The sequence below is a fragment of the Giraffa tippelskirchi genome, chromosome 13, assembly GCF_054371585.1.
Source record: "Giraffa tippelskirchi isolate mGirTip1 chromosome 13, T2T-mGirTip1v1.2.pri, whole genome shotgun sequence".
Taxonomy (NCBI): Eukaryota; Metazoa; Chordata; class Mammalia; order Artiodactyla; family Giraffidae; genus Giraffa; species Giraffa tippelskirchi.
In genome coordinates this window covers 1,741,621-1,756,216 of record NC_137287.1, presented here as the reverse complement: position 1 = coordinate 1,756,216, position 14,596 = coordinate 1,741,621, and the positions used below count along the sequence as shown (strand labels likewise).

At 50.2% G+C, this 14,596-nt stretch overlaps 1 protein-coding gene across 3 annotated transcripts in view; it reads left to right on the top strand.

Moving 5' to 3' along the window:
* The first annotated feature begins 1,998 nt into the window (after positions 1-1,998).
* GNA12 (G protein subunit alpha 12) overlaps positions 1,999-14,596 on the top strand; it is a 73,910-nt gene continuing 61,312 nt past the window's right edge. For 2 of the 3 annotated variants that reach the window (XM_081552680.1, XM_081552678.1), the window contains exon 1: positions 1,999-2,410. In XM_081552680.1, the coding sequence (XP_081408806.1) occupies positions 2,099-2,410 (312 nt within the window). In that variant the 5' untranslated portion in view covers positions 1,999-2,098. Of the gene's footprint in view, positions 2,411-13,510; positions 13,521-14,596 lie in introns of all 3 variants that reach the window. The other variant, XM_081552681.1, reaches the window with a different exon arrangement.

Sequence of the window (14,596 nt, the reverse complement as noted above, 5' to 3'; positions counted from 1 at the left end):
AAAAACCATAGCCTTGACTAGACGGACCTTTGTTGGCAAAGTAATGTCTCTGCTTTTTAATATGCTGTGTAGGTGGGTCATAAATTTCCTTCCAAGGAATAAGCGTCTTTTAATTTCATTGCTGCAATCACCATCTGCAGTGATCTTGGAGCCCAGAAAAATAAAGTCAGCCACTGTTTCCACTGTTTCCCCATCTATCTGCCATGAAGTGATGGGACCAGATGCCACGATCTTAGTTTTCTGAATGTTGAGCTTTAAGCCAACTTTTTCGCTCTCCTCTTTCACTTTCATCAAGAGGCTCTTTAGTTCTTCTTCACTTTCTGCCATAAGGGTGGTGTCATCTGCATATCTGAGGTTATTGATATTTCTCCCATGTCCAATTCTTTGCAACTCCATGGACTGCAGCACACCAGGCTCACCTATCCTTCACTGTCTCCCAGAGTTTTGTCAGATTCATGTCCATTGAGTTGGTGATGCTATCTAACCATCTCATCTCGTCAAATCCCAAACCGAGTGTGTGCATGCTAAGTTGCTTCAGTTGTGTTCGGCCCTTTGGGACCCTACGGACCATAGCCTGCCAGGTTCCTCTGTCCATGGGATTCTTCAGGTGAGAATACTGGAGTGAGTTGCCATTTTCCTCTCCAGGGGATCTTCCCAACCCAGGGATCCAACCCAGAGTCTCTTACGTCTCCTGCATTGGAGGGCAGGTTCTTTAATGCTAGCGCCACCTGGGAAGTCCGCCCCAACTGGGTACCATAAGCTAAAGACAACCAATCACAAACAGCTAACTAGACTTGAAGCTGTAGCCAATCAAACGGTTTCTTTGCTTCCCACTGTCTGTGTTTCCCCTGGCTCCCTTCTGCAGAGTGCTCCCCACTAGGTTGACACCGCCCTATTAGAATCGACTTTTGCTCGAATCCTCTCAATTTTTTTTTTAAATATGCCTTCGTTTATCTTTTAACAGATCATGGCTCCCAAAGCCCACCAATCACCCGGAGATCAGGAGATACCTGAGCTCCTTCCTGGAGGTTTGACTCACAAAGCTCTGGGACAGGTGAGAATTAGTAGTAAGATCAGCTAACACTTAGCAAGAACTTGCTTGGGTCCAGGCACGGTGCTAAGTGCTTTACAAGCTCAAGTTCTCAGCTTACATCTTCACAATCACCCGAGATAGTTGCTATTTAAGGACCCTATTTTATAGAGGAAGAAATCAAAGCTAAAAATGGAAGGAGGAGGGGGGGAGCTGCCTAAAAGGTTATGTAACTAGTAATGGGTCGACAGGAGATTCCATCTCAGACCCAGCAATTCCAGACCCCATCACTGTGCTGCATGGCTTTTGTGTGTGTGTGTTTGGGGGGGGGGGAGTCCTGGTGATTTTGATGGTCAGCCAGTTGTGGAAAAAGCCGCCCCGAGGCCCACGACACTCTTTAAAAGATGCCATCTGTTTGCAAAGTTTGGCCCATCCCCCCCTAGTGTTTCTGGAAAGAACAGCCTTCTCTCTAAACCTAAGATGAGCAGCTGGACCTCTTAGCGACATTCCCCAGCTTTCGGACAACGCCGAGTGCGCTTCGCGAGCGTCTGGGTCTCACAGGTTGACCCAGTCTGGGAACCCAAGACACACTCCCTCTGTACACCTGGCACTTCTGGTCCCGCCCCGTTTCACGACACCCCCAATCCTAAGCCCGTTCTTCGTGATTGACGTGGCCCCAGAGCAGTTCTAATTGGCCATGATGGACCGCCGCTCCGCCCCACTCGACGACCCCGCCTCCCTTTCATTCTGAAAGAAAGAACCTCGGTCCCGGGAGCCCAATGAGAAGCGCCCCCACCCCAAAGGTCCCGCCTCTTTGGGCGCCGGCCCCGCCCCCAGGGCCGGGGAGATGCCCGCCTCTCGGCGCGCCGCGGCCCAATCGGAAGGCGCGCCCGTCCGGACGGACGGCAGCCGACCCAATCCCCGGGCCTCGGGCCGCGTCGTCCCGCCCCCCCGCCGGGCCGAGCGGCGGGCGAGAGCGGGCCTCGGGGCGGCGGCGGCGGCGGACGCGGCCTGAGGGAGCGGCCGGCTGCCGCCTCGCCCGCCGCGGGGTCCATGGCCTGAGCGGCCATGTCCGGCGTGGTGCGGACCCTCAGCCGCTGCCTGCTGCCGGCCGAGGCCGGCGGGGCCCGCGAGCGCAGGGCGGGCGGCGGCGGGGCCCGCGACGCGGAGCGCGAGGCGCGGCGGCGCAGCCGGGACATCGACGCGGGGCTGGCCCGCGAGCGGCGCGCCGTGCGGCGCCTCGTCAAGATCCTGCTGCTGGGCGCGGGCGAGAGCGGCAAGTCCACCTTCCTCAAGCAGATGCGCATCATCCACGGCCGCGAGTTCGACCAGAAGGCGCTGCTCGAGTTCCGCGACACCATCTTCGACAACATCCTCAAGGTGCGCGCTCTCCGCCCGCACACCTGCGCCCAGGTGCGCGCCGGCGCGGCCCCCGGGCCTCGGCGCCCGGGCGGGGACCCCGGCCGCCCACGGCCCCAGCTTCTGGGGCGCCGGCCGAGGGTGCGCGCCGCGTCTCCCCGACCGCCCGGGGGCCTTCGCCTCTGCTCTGCTGGGGTGGGGGGCTCGGGGGCCCTTGAGAGGGGAAAGCCGGCCTCCTTGTGGGGCGTCGGAGGGGCGAGGGCTTGAGGAGCGGGGAGGGCCTTTCCTGGGCTCGGGGTGCCATCCTTGCCCCGCCTTCCCAGTTAAGTTCAGAAGAGCGCTGCGGACGGGGCAGGAAACCGGCCGCAAGTCTCTCCTTTTGGACAGTTTATTAGGAAAATTTCCAACATATACAGCGTAGAGAAAAATAGGAACAGGGGGTCCCCAGGCCCCCTCCTCAGAGCTTGAGCGATGTCGATGGAGTCACTGTACCCCTCCCTGCTCCCCCACCCCGGTGATTCTGAAGCAAATCCCAGACATTGTATGGATTCATTAGACAGAGCTCAGAGACAAGCATCCGGTGGTTGTGTTGTGTTTTTTTAAAATGGTGTTTTATCAAACTAAAAAGTAAAAACTCCTTAATATGGTCAAATATCCAGCCTGCGTTCAGATATCCTACATTACCCCAGAGCTGCTGGGTTTGTATGAGGATGTGAGTTAAATCCCTGCCTTACGATGATTAAGACGTCTCTCAGGTGGGGTTCCATCTCCAGGTGCTTCTGGCCTTGCTGCGGTTTCATCGTTTGCTGTCTGTTTGGGGGTGGGGGTGGGGTACAGTTGCCAAGTTTCACCTTCTCGTTTATGTTCTGTGGGAGCCTGTACCAGAGGGCCCCGAGGGAATTCTGGAGAGAACTGATGACAAGGGGAAAATAGTCTCTCCTGTGCCTAGAATAGGGGCATTTCCTTTTTTTTTCCCTCATAGTTTCTTACTCTACCTTCTTTTTGCCCCTTGGCCTACCCGTTCCCCAGCCCATTTTGGGAAAACCAAATCACAGGTATGAGGAAAGTTGTCTCAAAACAGAGGTAGAGGGAAACTTCTCCCAGAATCCTCCCTGGAGACGCCGGACTCTAAATTTAGCAGAGAAATGTAGAACCAACCCGTTGGCACACATCTTTCACTTCACCCACGAGGACGCTGAGCCCGGAACCCGGGGCGCCACGCCTCCAGGCCCGCATCAGTGATCTCACACTGGTGTTTCCACGGGATGGATTTGTTCGTAAAACGTCTCTTCTGGAGAGAAATAGCTCTTTTAGGGTCCTGCCGGGAAGAGAGTCATTTGAATGATAAAACATGCCTCTCCTTTTCACCTCTTTCAAAAGCCTCTCTGTGAGTCAGAGCTCTGGCCCAATACTTCATAAACTTTAAAGGCGAGGTGCCCAGTATGATTCAGGGGATTAACTGTGTTTAAAATTCTCCGCATCTTCTGGGGTAAAGTGCGCTTGATTGTCTTTGCACAGAGCTCAGTTTTACTTCTGTGGCTTTTCGGACCTCTGAACCAAGTAGGTTATAAGATTTGGCTCATCGACTCCCGGTTTCTCTCGACTCAGGAGGCAGAGAAACTGCTTAGAAACATAGAATCTTAAAATCTAAATCAGTGCATTAAGTGTCTTTTAGAAAACTCAGCTTTAGCTTTTCCCAGTACATATAAACACTAACTTTTACTAACTTCCTTATCAACAAGAAACAAGATTTGTTAAGCAGTATCCTGTTTTCCTTGTCAGGTTTTTTTTTTTCTAATTGTAGTTCCATATTAAATTCACTTCATCTGTTTTGACCATTTCAGTAAGTAGTTAGCAATTCATCTTTCACTCTAAAAACAGTAGTTACCACTACTCCCCCCATCTTTATTTGGACAGATCACTTTGCGAAGGGACTTTTTAAATAAATTGCTTTGTAGAGGCTCTAGTAGCAGATATTTGAATGATAACTCTTCAGAATAATATTTGTGTCTACAAATAGAGTTCATGTTAACAGGCTATTTTTAAAAGCACTAGCTGTGTCCTGGGCCTTCTCATATATGGCTTTTAATTTTCATAATGCTTCAAATGGCATTGTCCATTTAGCCAGTGGGGAAATTGAAAACAGAGTTTGAAATCTACATGAAGTTAGTTAGGTACCTAATTAACAGGTGGCAGAGCTGGGAACTGAACCCTGTCTTTCTTAAATTAAACTTTTAATACTGAGATAATTGTAGAGTCCCGTCAGTGATAGAAAGCTCCTGCATACCCTTTAACCAGCTCCCTCAAATGGTGAGGTTTTGTAGAACCAGTACAATAATAGCACAGCCAAGAAACCGATGTTGAGAAAGGGAAGATGCAGAACGTCCCCATCACAATAAGTCTTCCTCATGTTGTCTATTCTAGCCGCTGCCACCCTTCACCCTCTCCCTCACCTGGCAACAACTGATCTTTTCGCCAGTTCTGTGATTTCATTGTTTCAAGAATATGATATAAATGGAATCTTGCAAGATGTGACCTTTTGGAATTGTCTTTTATCACTCAGCATAATTCCCTAGAGTTGGTGTGTGTCCACAATTTATAGTCCCTGCCTTTTGATTGCTGTGGGTAAAGAACCCGCCTGCCAGTGCAGGAGACACCGGTTCGATCCCTGGGTCAGAGAGATCCCCTGGAGAAGGAAATGACAACCCACTGCAGTGTTCTTGCCTGGGAAATCCCATGGACAGAGGGGCCTGGCAGGCTACAGTCCACGGGGGTCGCAGAGAGTCAGACATGACTGAGCGTACCCGCCTTCACGGTGAGGATTTACCACCGTTTACCATTTGACCATCTGCCCTTCGGAGGACATTTGGGTTGTTTCCAGTTTCTGCCTATTATGAATAAATCTTCTATGAACATTCGTGTACATGTTTTTGTAAGCATAAATTTTCATGTATGTGGGATGAATGCCCGAGAGTGCAGTTGCTCAGCTGTGTGGTAGTTACATGTTTAGGTTTCTAAGACACTGCCAAACTGTTTCTGAAGTGGCTGGATTGTTCTGCATCCTCACCAGCACTTGGTGTTGTCGTTACTTCTTGTTTCTGCCGTTGGAACAGGTGTGTAAGCGCTGTGTCGCTGTCGTTTTCCCTGATGGCTGACGATGCTGAGCGTCTCTCCTGTGCTCATCCGGCTTCTGCACATTCTCTCTGGTGAAATGTCTCTTCATGCTTTTTGTCGATGTTCTTTAGTCGCTCAGTTGTGTCCAACTCTTTTGTGACTGGATGGACTGTAGCCTGCCAGGTTCCTCTGTCCATGGGATTTCCCAGGCAGGAATACTGAAATGGGTTGCCATTTCCTCCTCTGGGGGTCTTTCCAACCCAGCGATCGAACCTGCATTTCTTGCATTGGTAGGCAGATTCTTTACTGCTGAGCCTCCATTTTGTAATTAGGTTCCTTGTTTCTTTATGGTTAAGTTTTGAGAGTTCTTGATGTATTCTGGATACTGCTCCTTTGTGAAATACGTGGTTTGTAAAAAGTTTCTCCCAGTCCGTAGCTTGTCTTTTCATCCTTTTTAACAAGGTCTTTCACAGAGTAAAAGGGATCCCCTGGTGGCTCAGTCAGTAAAGAGTCCATCTGCAGTGCAGGAGACCTGGGTTCAATCCCTGGGTTGGGAAGATCCCCTGGAGGAGGAAATGGCAACCCACTCCAGTATTCTTGTCTGGAGAGTTCCATGGACGAGGAGCCTGGTGGGCCACAGTCCACGGGGTCGCCAAAAAGTCGGACATGACTGAGTGACTAACACTTCCACTTTTCACAGAGTAAAACTTTTAATTTTGATGAGGTCCAGCTTATCAGTTTTTCTCCTTTATGGATCATGCTTTTGGTGTCAAGTCTAAGAACTCTTTGCCTAACCCTAGGTCCCAGAGATTTTCTCCTCTTTTTTTTTTTTAATTTTGTAGTTGTACATTTTACTTTCAAGTCCCTGATCCATTCTGAGTTAATTTTTGTATAAGGTTGAGGCTTAGATTGAGGGTTTTTCACTCTTTGTTCTTTTCTCTATGGATGTCCAGTTGTTCTGGGATTGTCTGTTGAAAAGACTGTCTATCCCTCCTCCACTGAATTGCTTTTGCTCCCTTGTGAAAAATCAAGTGGGCGTTTTGCGTGGGTCTGTTTCTGGGTTTTCCGTTCTATTCCATTGATCTGTGTAGCGCCTCTTCTGCACGACCGTTCCATGCTAGTGGCAGTAGCTGTATAGAAGACTTAATATCAAAGTGATTTCTCCCACCTCATTTTTTTCAAGATTGTTTGAGCTATTCTAGGATCTGTGCCTTTCCTATAATTTTAGAGTAAGCTTGCCTGTGTCGGTTAAAAAAAAAAAACCTTGCTGTGAGTTTGATCGCATTTGCATTAAACCATGTATCAGTTCGGGGAGAATTCACATGTCTCCTGTACTGAGTCTTCCAATTAATGAACATGTTATGTCCTCATTTATTTAGGTTGTCTGATTTTTTTCTTCAGCGTTTTGCACTTATCGGCAGATGTATCCTGTACATGTTTTGTTACCTTCACACTTAAGTGTTTCATTTTTTGAGCTGTTGTAAGCGATGCTGCGCGTTTGTTCTCCGTTTCCACACGCTCACTGTCCGTATAGAGAGCAGGATTGATCCTGTGTCTGGATCACTGTCCGTATAGAGAGCAGGATTGATTCTGTGTCTTAATTTTGTGTCCTGAGACCTTGCTAAATGCACTTAGTGATTCTAAGAGCTTTTCTATAGATCTTTGGGATTTTCCGTGTAGATCTGCAAGCTATCTGCAAACAGGGGTACTTATTTCTTCTTTCCCTATCTGTATGCCTGTATTTCTTTCTCTTGCCTTACTGCAGTGGCTAGAACCTCAAAAGAGGTGAGGGTCGTCATGGCTCCCATTTCTTTCCTGATGCTGGTGATTTGTGTCTTCTCTTTATTTTTGTCAGTCTTCTGGAGGCTTCTCGCTTTTACCGATTCGTTTTTCCCCCAAAGAACCAGCTTTTTGTCATTGATTTTTCTTCTGTTTCCAACTTCATTTATTTCTGCTTTTTAGCATTTTTTTCTTCTACTTCCTTTGATATTATTTAGCTCTCTTTTAAAGCTTTCTTGAGGTAGAGATTTAGGTTATTTGAGACTGCTCCTCTCTGCTAATGTAAACATTGTAGGTGCTATACACGTCCCCCTCAGCACTGCATCAGCTGTATCCACGTAGTCTGATATGTGGTTTTTTAATTTTTATTCAGTTTCATGTGTATTTTTACTCCTTTTGGGAGAGTTCTTTGGCCCACAGGTTGTTTAGAAGTGTGTTAACTCAGTTTCCCAGAGTTTGGAGATTTTTCCCGTCAGCTTCCTGTCCTTGATTTCTGTGACTCCGTGATGGTCAGAGAATGTACCTCGGGTGGTTTCCGCTCTTGTGAACTGTTGGGTTTGTTTTGTGACCCAGAGTACGGTCTGTCTTGGTGTATGCTCTGCGGGCACGGGGCGGTGAGTGACCCCGGGCACCCGGGAAGGCAGGGCGTGCTGCGGCTGGGGGTTTTCCGCGCGTGTCGGTGGCTCGGTTGGCTGATGGTGGTGAGCTCTGTATTGTTGCCGGTGTTTCTTGTCAGCAGTTCTGTCGTTGCAGAGAGTGAGGTGTCCAAGCCGCCCACTGTCATTGTCCATTTCTCTTTTAGTCCTGTTGGGTTTTGCGTCCTGTGTGTTGAGACTCTGCTGTGTGGTGTGGAGACATTTAGGGTTACCGTGTCCTCCTGACGGGTGGTCTCCTTACTGTGTGCGGCCCCTTTTGGTCTCCAGCAGTTCTCTGGGCTCTGCAGTCCGCTTCGCCAGCTGTCTTAGCGTGACCACTCTCTAACGACTGCCTTCACGGTACGTGTTTTCCATCCTTCAGCTTGTGTTGCTTGATCATAACTGACTCTTTGTGGCCCTGTGGACTACAGCCCACCAGGCTCCTCTGTCCATGGGATTCTCCCAGCAAGAATACTGGAGTGGGTTGCCATTTCCTACTCCAGGGGATCTTCCCGACCCAGGGATCGAACCCATGTCTCTTGCATCTCCTGCATTGGCAGGTGGATTCTTTACCACTAGCGCCACCTGGGGAGCCCTTCCGTCCTTTTAACCTACTCTTTTACATTTTGGATTTTGTTTCAGCTGTTTCTTGCCTTCCTGTGAGTTATTTAAATATGTTTTAGGATTCCATCTTAATTGATTTTTGAGTGTATCAGCTTTGTATTGGCATCAGTTTCTTGGTGGTTGCTCTAAGCTTACAATATGCATATGTAGCTAACCCTAATCTATTGGAAACTTCTGCAGCTGTAAGTGAAGTGTCGGAACTTCATTCCCATTCAGATCCCTCTGCCCTCCCACTTGTAGAATATCAGTGTTCTTAGATGTTTCTTGCCTGGAAAATCCCATGGACGGAGGAGCCTGGTAGGCTACAGTCCATGGGGTCGCTAAGAGTCGGACACGACTGAGCGACTTCACTTTCACTTTTCCCTTTCATGCACTGGAGAAAGAAATGGCAACCCACTCCAGTGTTCTTGCCTGGAGAATCCTAGGGACGGCGGAGCCTGGTGAGCTGCCGTCTATGGGGTCGCACAGAGTCGGACACGACTGAAGCGACTTAGCATAGCATAGCATAGATGTTTCTTGTACTTTGGGCACCTCATCAGATGGTTTTACTTCAGGCATCAAGTATGATTTAAGAAACTCACGAGAAGTACAGTTTGTTATATTTACACTTGTTTTTACCTGTTCTGTGTTCTTTCCTTGCTGAAGTCTCCTAAGCCTTCTCCTGTTACCCTCTCCTTTCTGTTTGCAGAATTTCCTTTAGCCATTCTGTAAGCGTGGATTTGCCTGCAACAAAGTCTCTCAGCTTTCTTTGTCCAAGAATGTCTTTATTTCACCTTTAATCTTGAAGAATGTCTTTGCTAGCAGTTGGATTCACAGCTGACACTTATTTTCTCTTAGTGCTTGAAAAATGTGCCACATTCTTCTGGCTTCCATGGTTTCAGACAAAAAGTCAAGCCTTTCAGGTTACTGTTCCCTTGTCAGTACACGTCTCACGACTCTCCAGACGATTTTAAGACTTTTCCTTTGTCTCTGGTTTCCAGAAGTTTAACTGTGATTTGTCTGGACATAGGTTTCTTTCAGCTTATCGTATTTAGGGTATACTCAGCTTCTTAGGGCTGCCCTGGTGGCTCAGTGGGTAAAGAATCTGCCTGCAATGCAGGAGACCCAGGTTTGATCCCTGGGCCGGGAAGATCCTCTGAAGAAGGAAATGGCTACCCACTCCAGTATTCTTGCCTGAAGAATCCCATGAACACAGGAGCCTGGCGGGCTGCAGTCCATGGGGTGACGAAGAGTTGGACACAACTGAGCAACGGATGCTTCCAGCTGCTTGAATCTGTATATTTATGTCTTTTGCCAAAATTGGGTTGTTTTTCATCATTATTTCTTCAAATACTTTTGCAGTCTTGCTGTTTTTTCCGTTCCCTCTGGGACTCGGGGGATAGGTGTGTTAGCCCTGATTCCTGACCACCAGGTCCCTGAGGCCCTTCTGCCTTGTGGAGTGGGGTTCTGACATCAGCTCTCCCTACACCTGGCTGACACCAGGGAAGGGGGGCTCAGTAATGGCCATCGGCCCAGCTCCCCACGGGGACTGGTTGGGGTGGAAGCTTAGCTCCCCACCAGCACTGCTCGGGGCGGGGGGGGGATCGGAGCACTTCCTGGGTGTCTCAGCACGGCCGGGGGGTGAGGGCCCCCCTTGGCCCCACCAGCAGCTCTTCCTGGTGGCTGCCTGGAATGTCCGCCTGGTTCCAAGGACTGGAAGGGGATGTGGAAGGTCGCTTCTCTCTCAACCCCACTGAAACCCCCGAGGAGGACGTATGCAGTTTTTCTGTTGGTTTCTGGCTGGAGTCGAGTGGGTGTCTTCTGTTGTAAGACCACCCTCTTCCTGGTCCTTTGGCCGGGGCTGCTGGCTGCCCGTGGAGCTCTCCCCGTCTGCCTTCTGGCTTTTCCAGCTGGGAGGCGCCTGCAGCTCCCTGTCCTGGGTGAGTAGGGACAGTCGGGACACCTGGGGGCTCCTGCCGCATCCTTCCTCAAGTCTGGGGCCCCAGGCAGCCTGCCGCCTCCTTCCCACCCCCTTTCCTGTGTTTGTTTTCTTGTGTCGCATCTGGAGCATTTCGCTTGTAACGCAGAGGGCCTGAGGGGAGCAGAGCTTCTCCGTCTCGGCGCAGTCTTCATCCTCCTGGTCTTCCGATGCCAGGTTCGGGGCTCTTCCTTGGTGATCACAGTTGTGCCTGAATTTAATCACTGTTCCCATGCTATGGGGCAGTGGATTATCTGAACCTACCAATTGCTTTGACTTCTGTAAATACTATACATAAGACTTCCTAATCTTTCTTGTTATTTTTATAATCTTTAAGATGCTAATCTGTCACTTCCCAAGTGGGCTGTCCTAAAAGTTCATGTAATTAGTGTTTCAGAGACTGTGCAGGCACACCTCTGGTGCTGGCGCGCGCCCCAGTGAGTGTGTGGACGCCCCAGACCAGCGTGGCTTTATCTCACCGTGCTTTCCACCCCCGCATCTGTGACTTCAGGAGCCATTTTTAATTGCCAGATTTCACGTCCAGTTAGAGGTGAATACAGTGTGTTACCTCTGTGAAGATCCTCTGTTCCATGGACTGGGAATCGTACACAGAATCACATGGGCGTATCATTTAACTGCGCAAAGGTAGACCTTCCTTGTATATTTATGATAATTTTAAAACCTTCTGAAGAATTGCATTATTAGAACCTGTGGGCCTTCGTTGGCACTGAAACAAAAGAATTCAGTTCAGCAAACGTCTGGGGCTGTATACCCGAGGGTTTGTGCTCCGTGCCAGTGGGAAGGGCATGTTGAGTGACGAGCTCTGTGCGGTCCGCACCCTGCAGGCCCTCCTGAGAGCCGGGGAGACGGTGCTCTCGTGACTGGTGTGGAGTCTGAGGGACAGGTGGGAGGCGGCCCCACTGAACAAACAGGGCAGGTGAACTCTGGCTGAGGGGTCGGGAAAGCCTGCCACGGAGGCCCCTGAGAGCCCTGCAGGATCCCAGCAGGGGGAGAGCTCACCGCTGAGGCTGTCCGCGTGCGCTCCGTGTATCTGCCGGTTACGACGGACTTCTGGGAAGCCGAGCTGTTACAGCACGCGTGTGGCAGCGAGACAGAACCCTCTAGTGCCAAGGACTCTAGTGCCAAGGGCTGGCCATGATGTGGTCACACGATAGCTGAACACTAACCCTTCTTGCTAGAGAATTCCTTTGTGTGCATACAGTTTCAAGGAGCCCCCTGGACATGGTAGGTCCCAATTGTGGGTCAACATATGCTCTGTGGACTGCAGCTTAAGAACTTCTGTTGTAGAATGAATGCCAGATTACATGAAGTTTTGTAAATCTTTTGTTCTTATTTTTATTATTAGAAGGGTTTGCTGTGTTATATTTACCTTTCTGTTCGGGCCAGTGGGACTCTGAAGAAGCCTCCGCTGCTGTCCTGTATTTTTAAGCTCTCCAAAACTCCAGGCCTGCAGTCTCTGCCTCTCGGCTTTAGAAGCACCACACGGGCTTGAAGCTGCAGTGGGTCTGCGTGAGAGCAGGAACACAGATGTGCTTCTGGGGTCTGGAGGAACAGTTGGGTTTTATTGCTTTGTTGGCAAATTGCACTTAAGTAAGGAAGTTTACTTTTGCATGTGGACACACATGGTTGGTCCTTTAGCAATGTCAAAAAACAAAAACAGCAACATCTTTCTCCATTGGTTAAAAAAAATCCACAGAGGTCCCTCTGGCCATTGTCGGGGGCTTCAGAGCACGTGGACAGTGGCTTTTCCCCGCCAGCTTTCACATCGATGTGTCGATTCTTTTAAGCAAATCTGTGTTCAGGACGCAGTATCTGAGCTTCAGCCATCGGACACGTGCGGTTTGGGAGACATCCACGCTCGCGCCAGATCGTCTTCTGTCAGCAGCTCGTCGTGATTTTTTGTTGTTGTAGTTGAGAGCGGGGACGTGGATCTTATCGGTTTTAAATGGAACTGAAGGTCTAAACTGAAGCCTTACCTGGAGATCTAATTATAGGGTGATCTTCAAAGAAGCTAATGTTGTGTAATGGACGTGATGCTTCACTCACGTTACCTGAAGGGCAGTGCCATCCCTTAAGACAGGCTGGTTTAGTTCATGTTGTAACTACTGTAGTTTGTAGTTAAACAAAAGCAACGCACTTCTCTTCGCATCTTGTCAAAGTGTGCTGGAGAAGGGGGACGCAGAGGATGAGACGGTTGGACGGCATTACCGACTCAGTGGACGTGAATCTGAGCAAACTCCTGGAGAGAGTGAAGGACAAGGAAGCCTGGCGTGCCGTAGTTCATGGGGTCGCAAAGAATCGGACACGACTTAGTGAGCAACGACCACAAAGAGTGCTGGACAAACAGCTGCCTAGTTTCAGTGCATCACCCTCTTAGAGTGAGCGGGGTATGAACAACAGTTGCTGGCATGTGATAGACTCATCTTTTTGAGTCTTTTGTGCAGTAAGATATCTGTCTCACATGGGGACACATGTTCCGGTAGGTCCAGCTACTTTGATCTATAGAGTGGAAGACAGTTTGCAACCTGCCTTGGCGTATCAGGTAGAGAAGCCGTTGCCTCTGCGCTGGTGTGGTGAACGGACTCGTTGGAACACGTGCTTTGGAGGTGCGGCATCAGAGGGCCGTAAAGGAACAGGTGTCCGTCCGGAGAGGGCTCGCAGGTGGACAGAGGGGAGCAGGGGAGCAGCCCTGCCCTGCCCCGGGCGCCGAGGGCAGGGAAGTGTTCCCGGCCCCGCTTTGTTCGGGAAGTGCAGGCCAAGCAGACAGCCCCTCTCTCCACACCCGGGCATCTGCTTTACTGTCCAGTCTAAAAGCCACGGCCCCAGCTTTGTCAGATGGCCCCGTTAGACTCAGCAGTGAAGACTGGCCTTGATGAGTAGTCAGCGCACCAGGCCGTAGGTGGTCAAATGACTGGGTAACCCTGAGCGGAAGCTCTAAGCCAAGGGAACATGCAGACTCGAGAACTTGTGCCAATATTGTCATTACCGGAGTGTCGTGGAGGTCGTGCATGGTGTGGATGCCGCCGAGCCCTCGAGTGCTGTCTGGGCCATCAGTGGAGGTCCCTGCTGTGTCCGGGAAGGAGAGGTTAGAGGCGTGGGCCATAGGAAGCCTGCACCCAGCACTCTAGGCCGAGCCCTTTCTGCCGCGCCGTGTGCCTGACAGCGAGTCATCTGTTCATGATGTTTCTCTACCTGGTTGGCATCTAGGGAGATGGGAAGCCCAAGGGAGGGCAGGGCAGGAGAGAGGGCATCAGTCCTCAAGTCAGGGAAGGACCCGGAGCCCCAGCCCGGAGGGAGGAGGCCGCCGGGACCAGCCACAGGTCCTGTGATGAGATTCGTCAGTGCGAGTGTGGTGGGAAGCATCCTGACGCCACTCGGGTGACTGAGACCACAGAGACGCTGTCGTGAGCCCCCGCCTACCGCGGTCACCGATGCACGCCTGTGAGCAGATTGCAGTCATTTCCAAGGTAAATTTTTGTGCGTCTCTGTACAGTTTTACAAGCAAAAGACTTGATATTTACCAAGAAAGGAAACGGAGTGATTATTTAAAGTCTCACCTTACTGCTGGCTTCCGTTACAGGTGACAGGGGACAGCTGCTTCAGAGCTTTGTTGTTGGAATTTTTATAATCCCCATCAGCAGGATTTTTAATCTGTGTTTCCCACTGACAGTTCTCCATCTACGATTGTTGGCCCACGCAATGACCCCAGAACTATTTATACTTTTTGTGGCCACCTAACGTGTTGCTCTGTTTTTTCTTCAAGGAAATGAAGTTCCATAATTTTAAGCTGGGGAAAGTAAATGTTTTCCCCAGGAGTCTGATGAGTTGATTAGATCTGTGGGGTTTGAAAGCTGTGTTAGAAGGTGTGCGGTGATGTGGAGCCCGGGGTGGGGGGCTGGGGAGACCCCCGAGATGAGCCGATGACAACAGCGCAGTGGAAGGCTGGCCGCTCACCTCCTTATCAGTACGTATCTGATGCAGCTATAAAGTAATGGGGTTGTGTGTTTAAACAAACACGCCAGAGCTCCTGGGACATACTAGTTAAAGCTGACGTCTCATTAAGAGCGGTCACCCAGG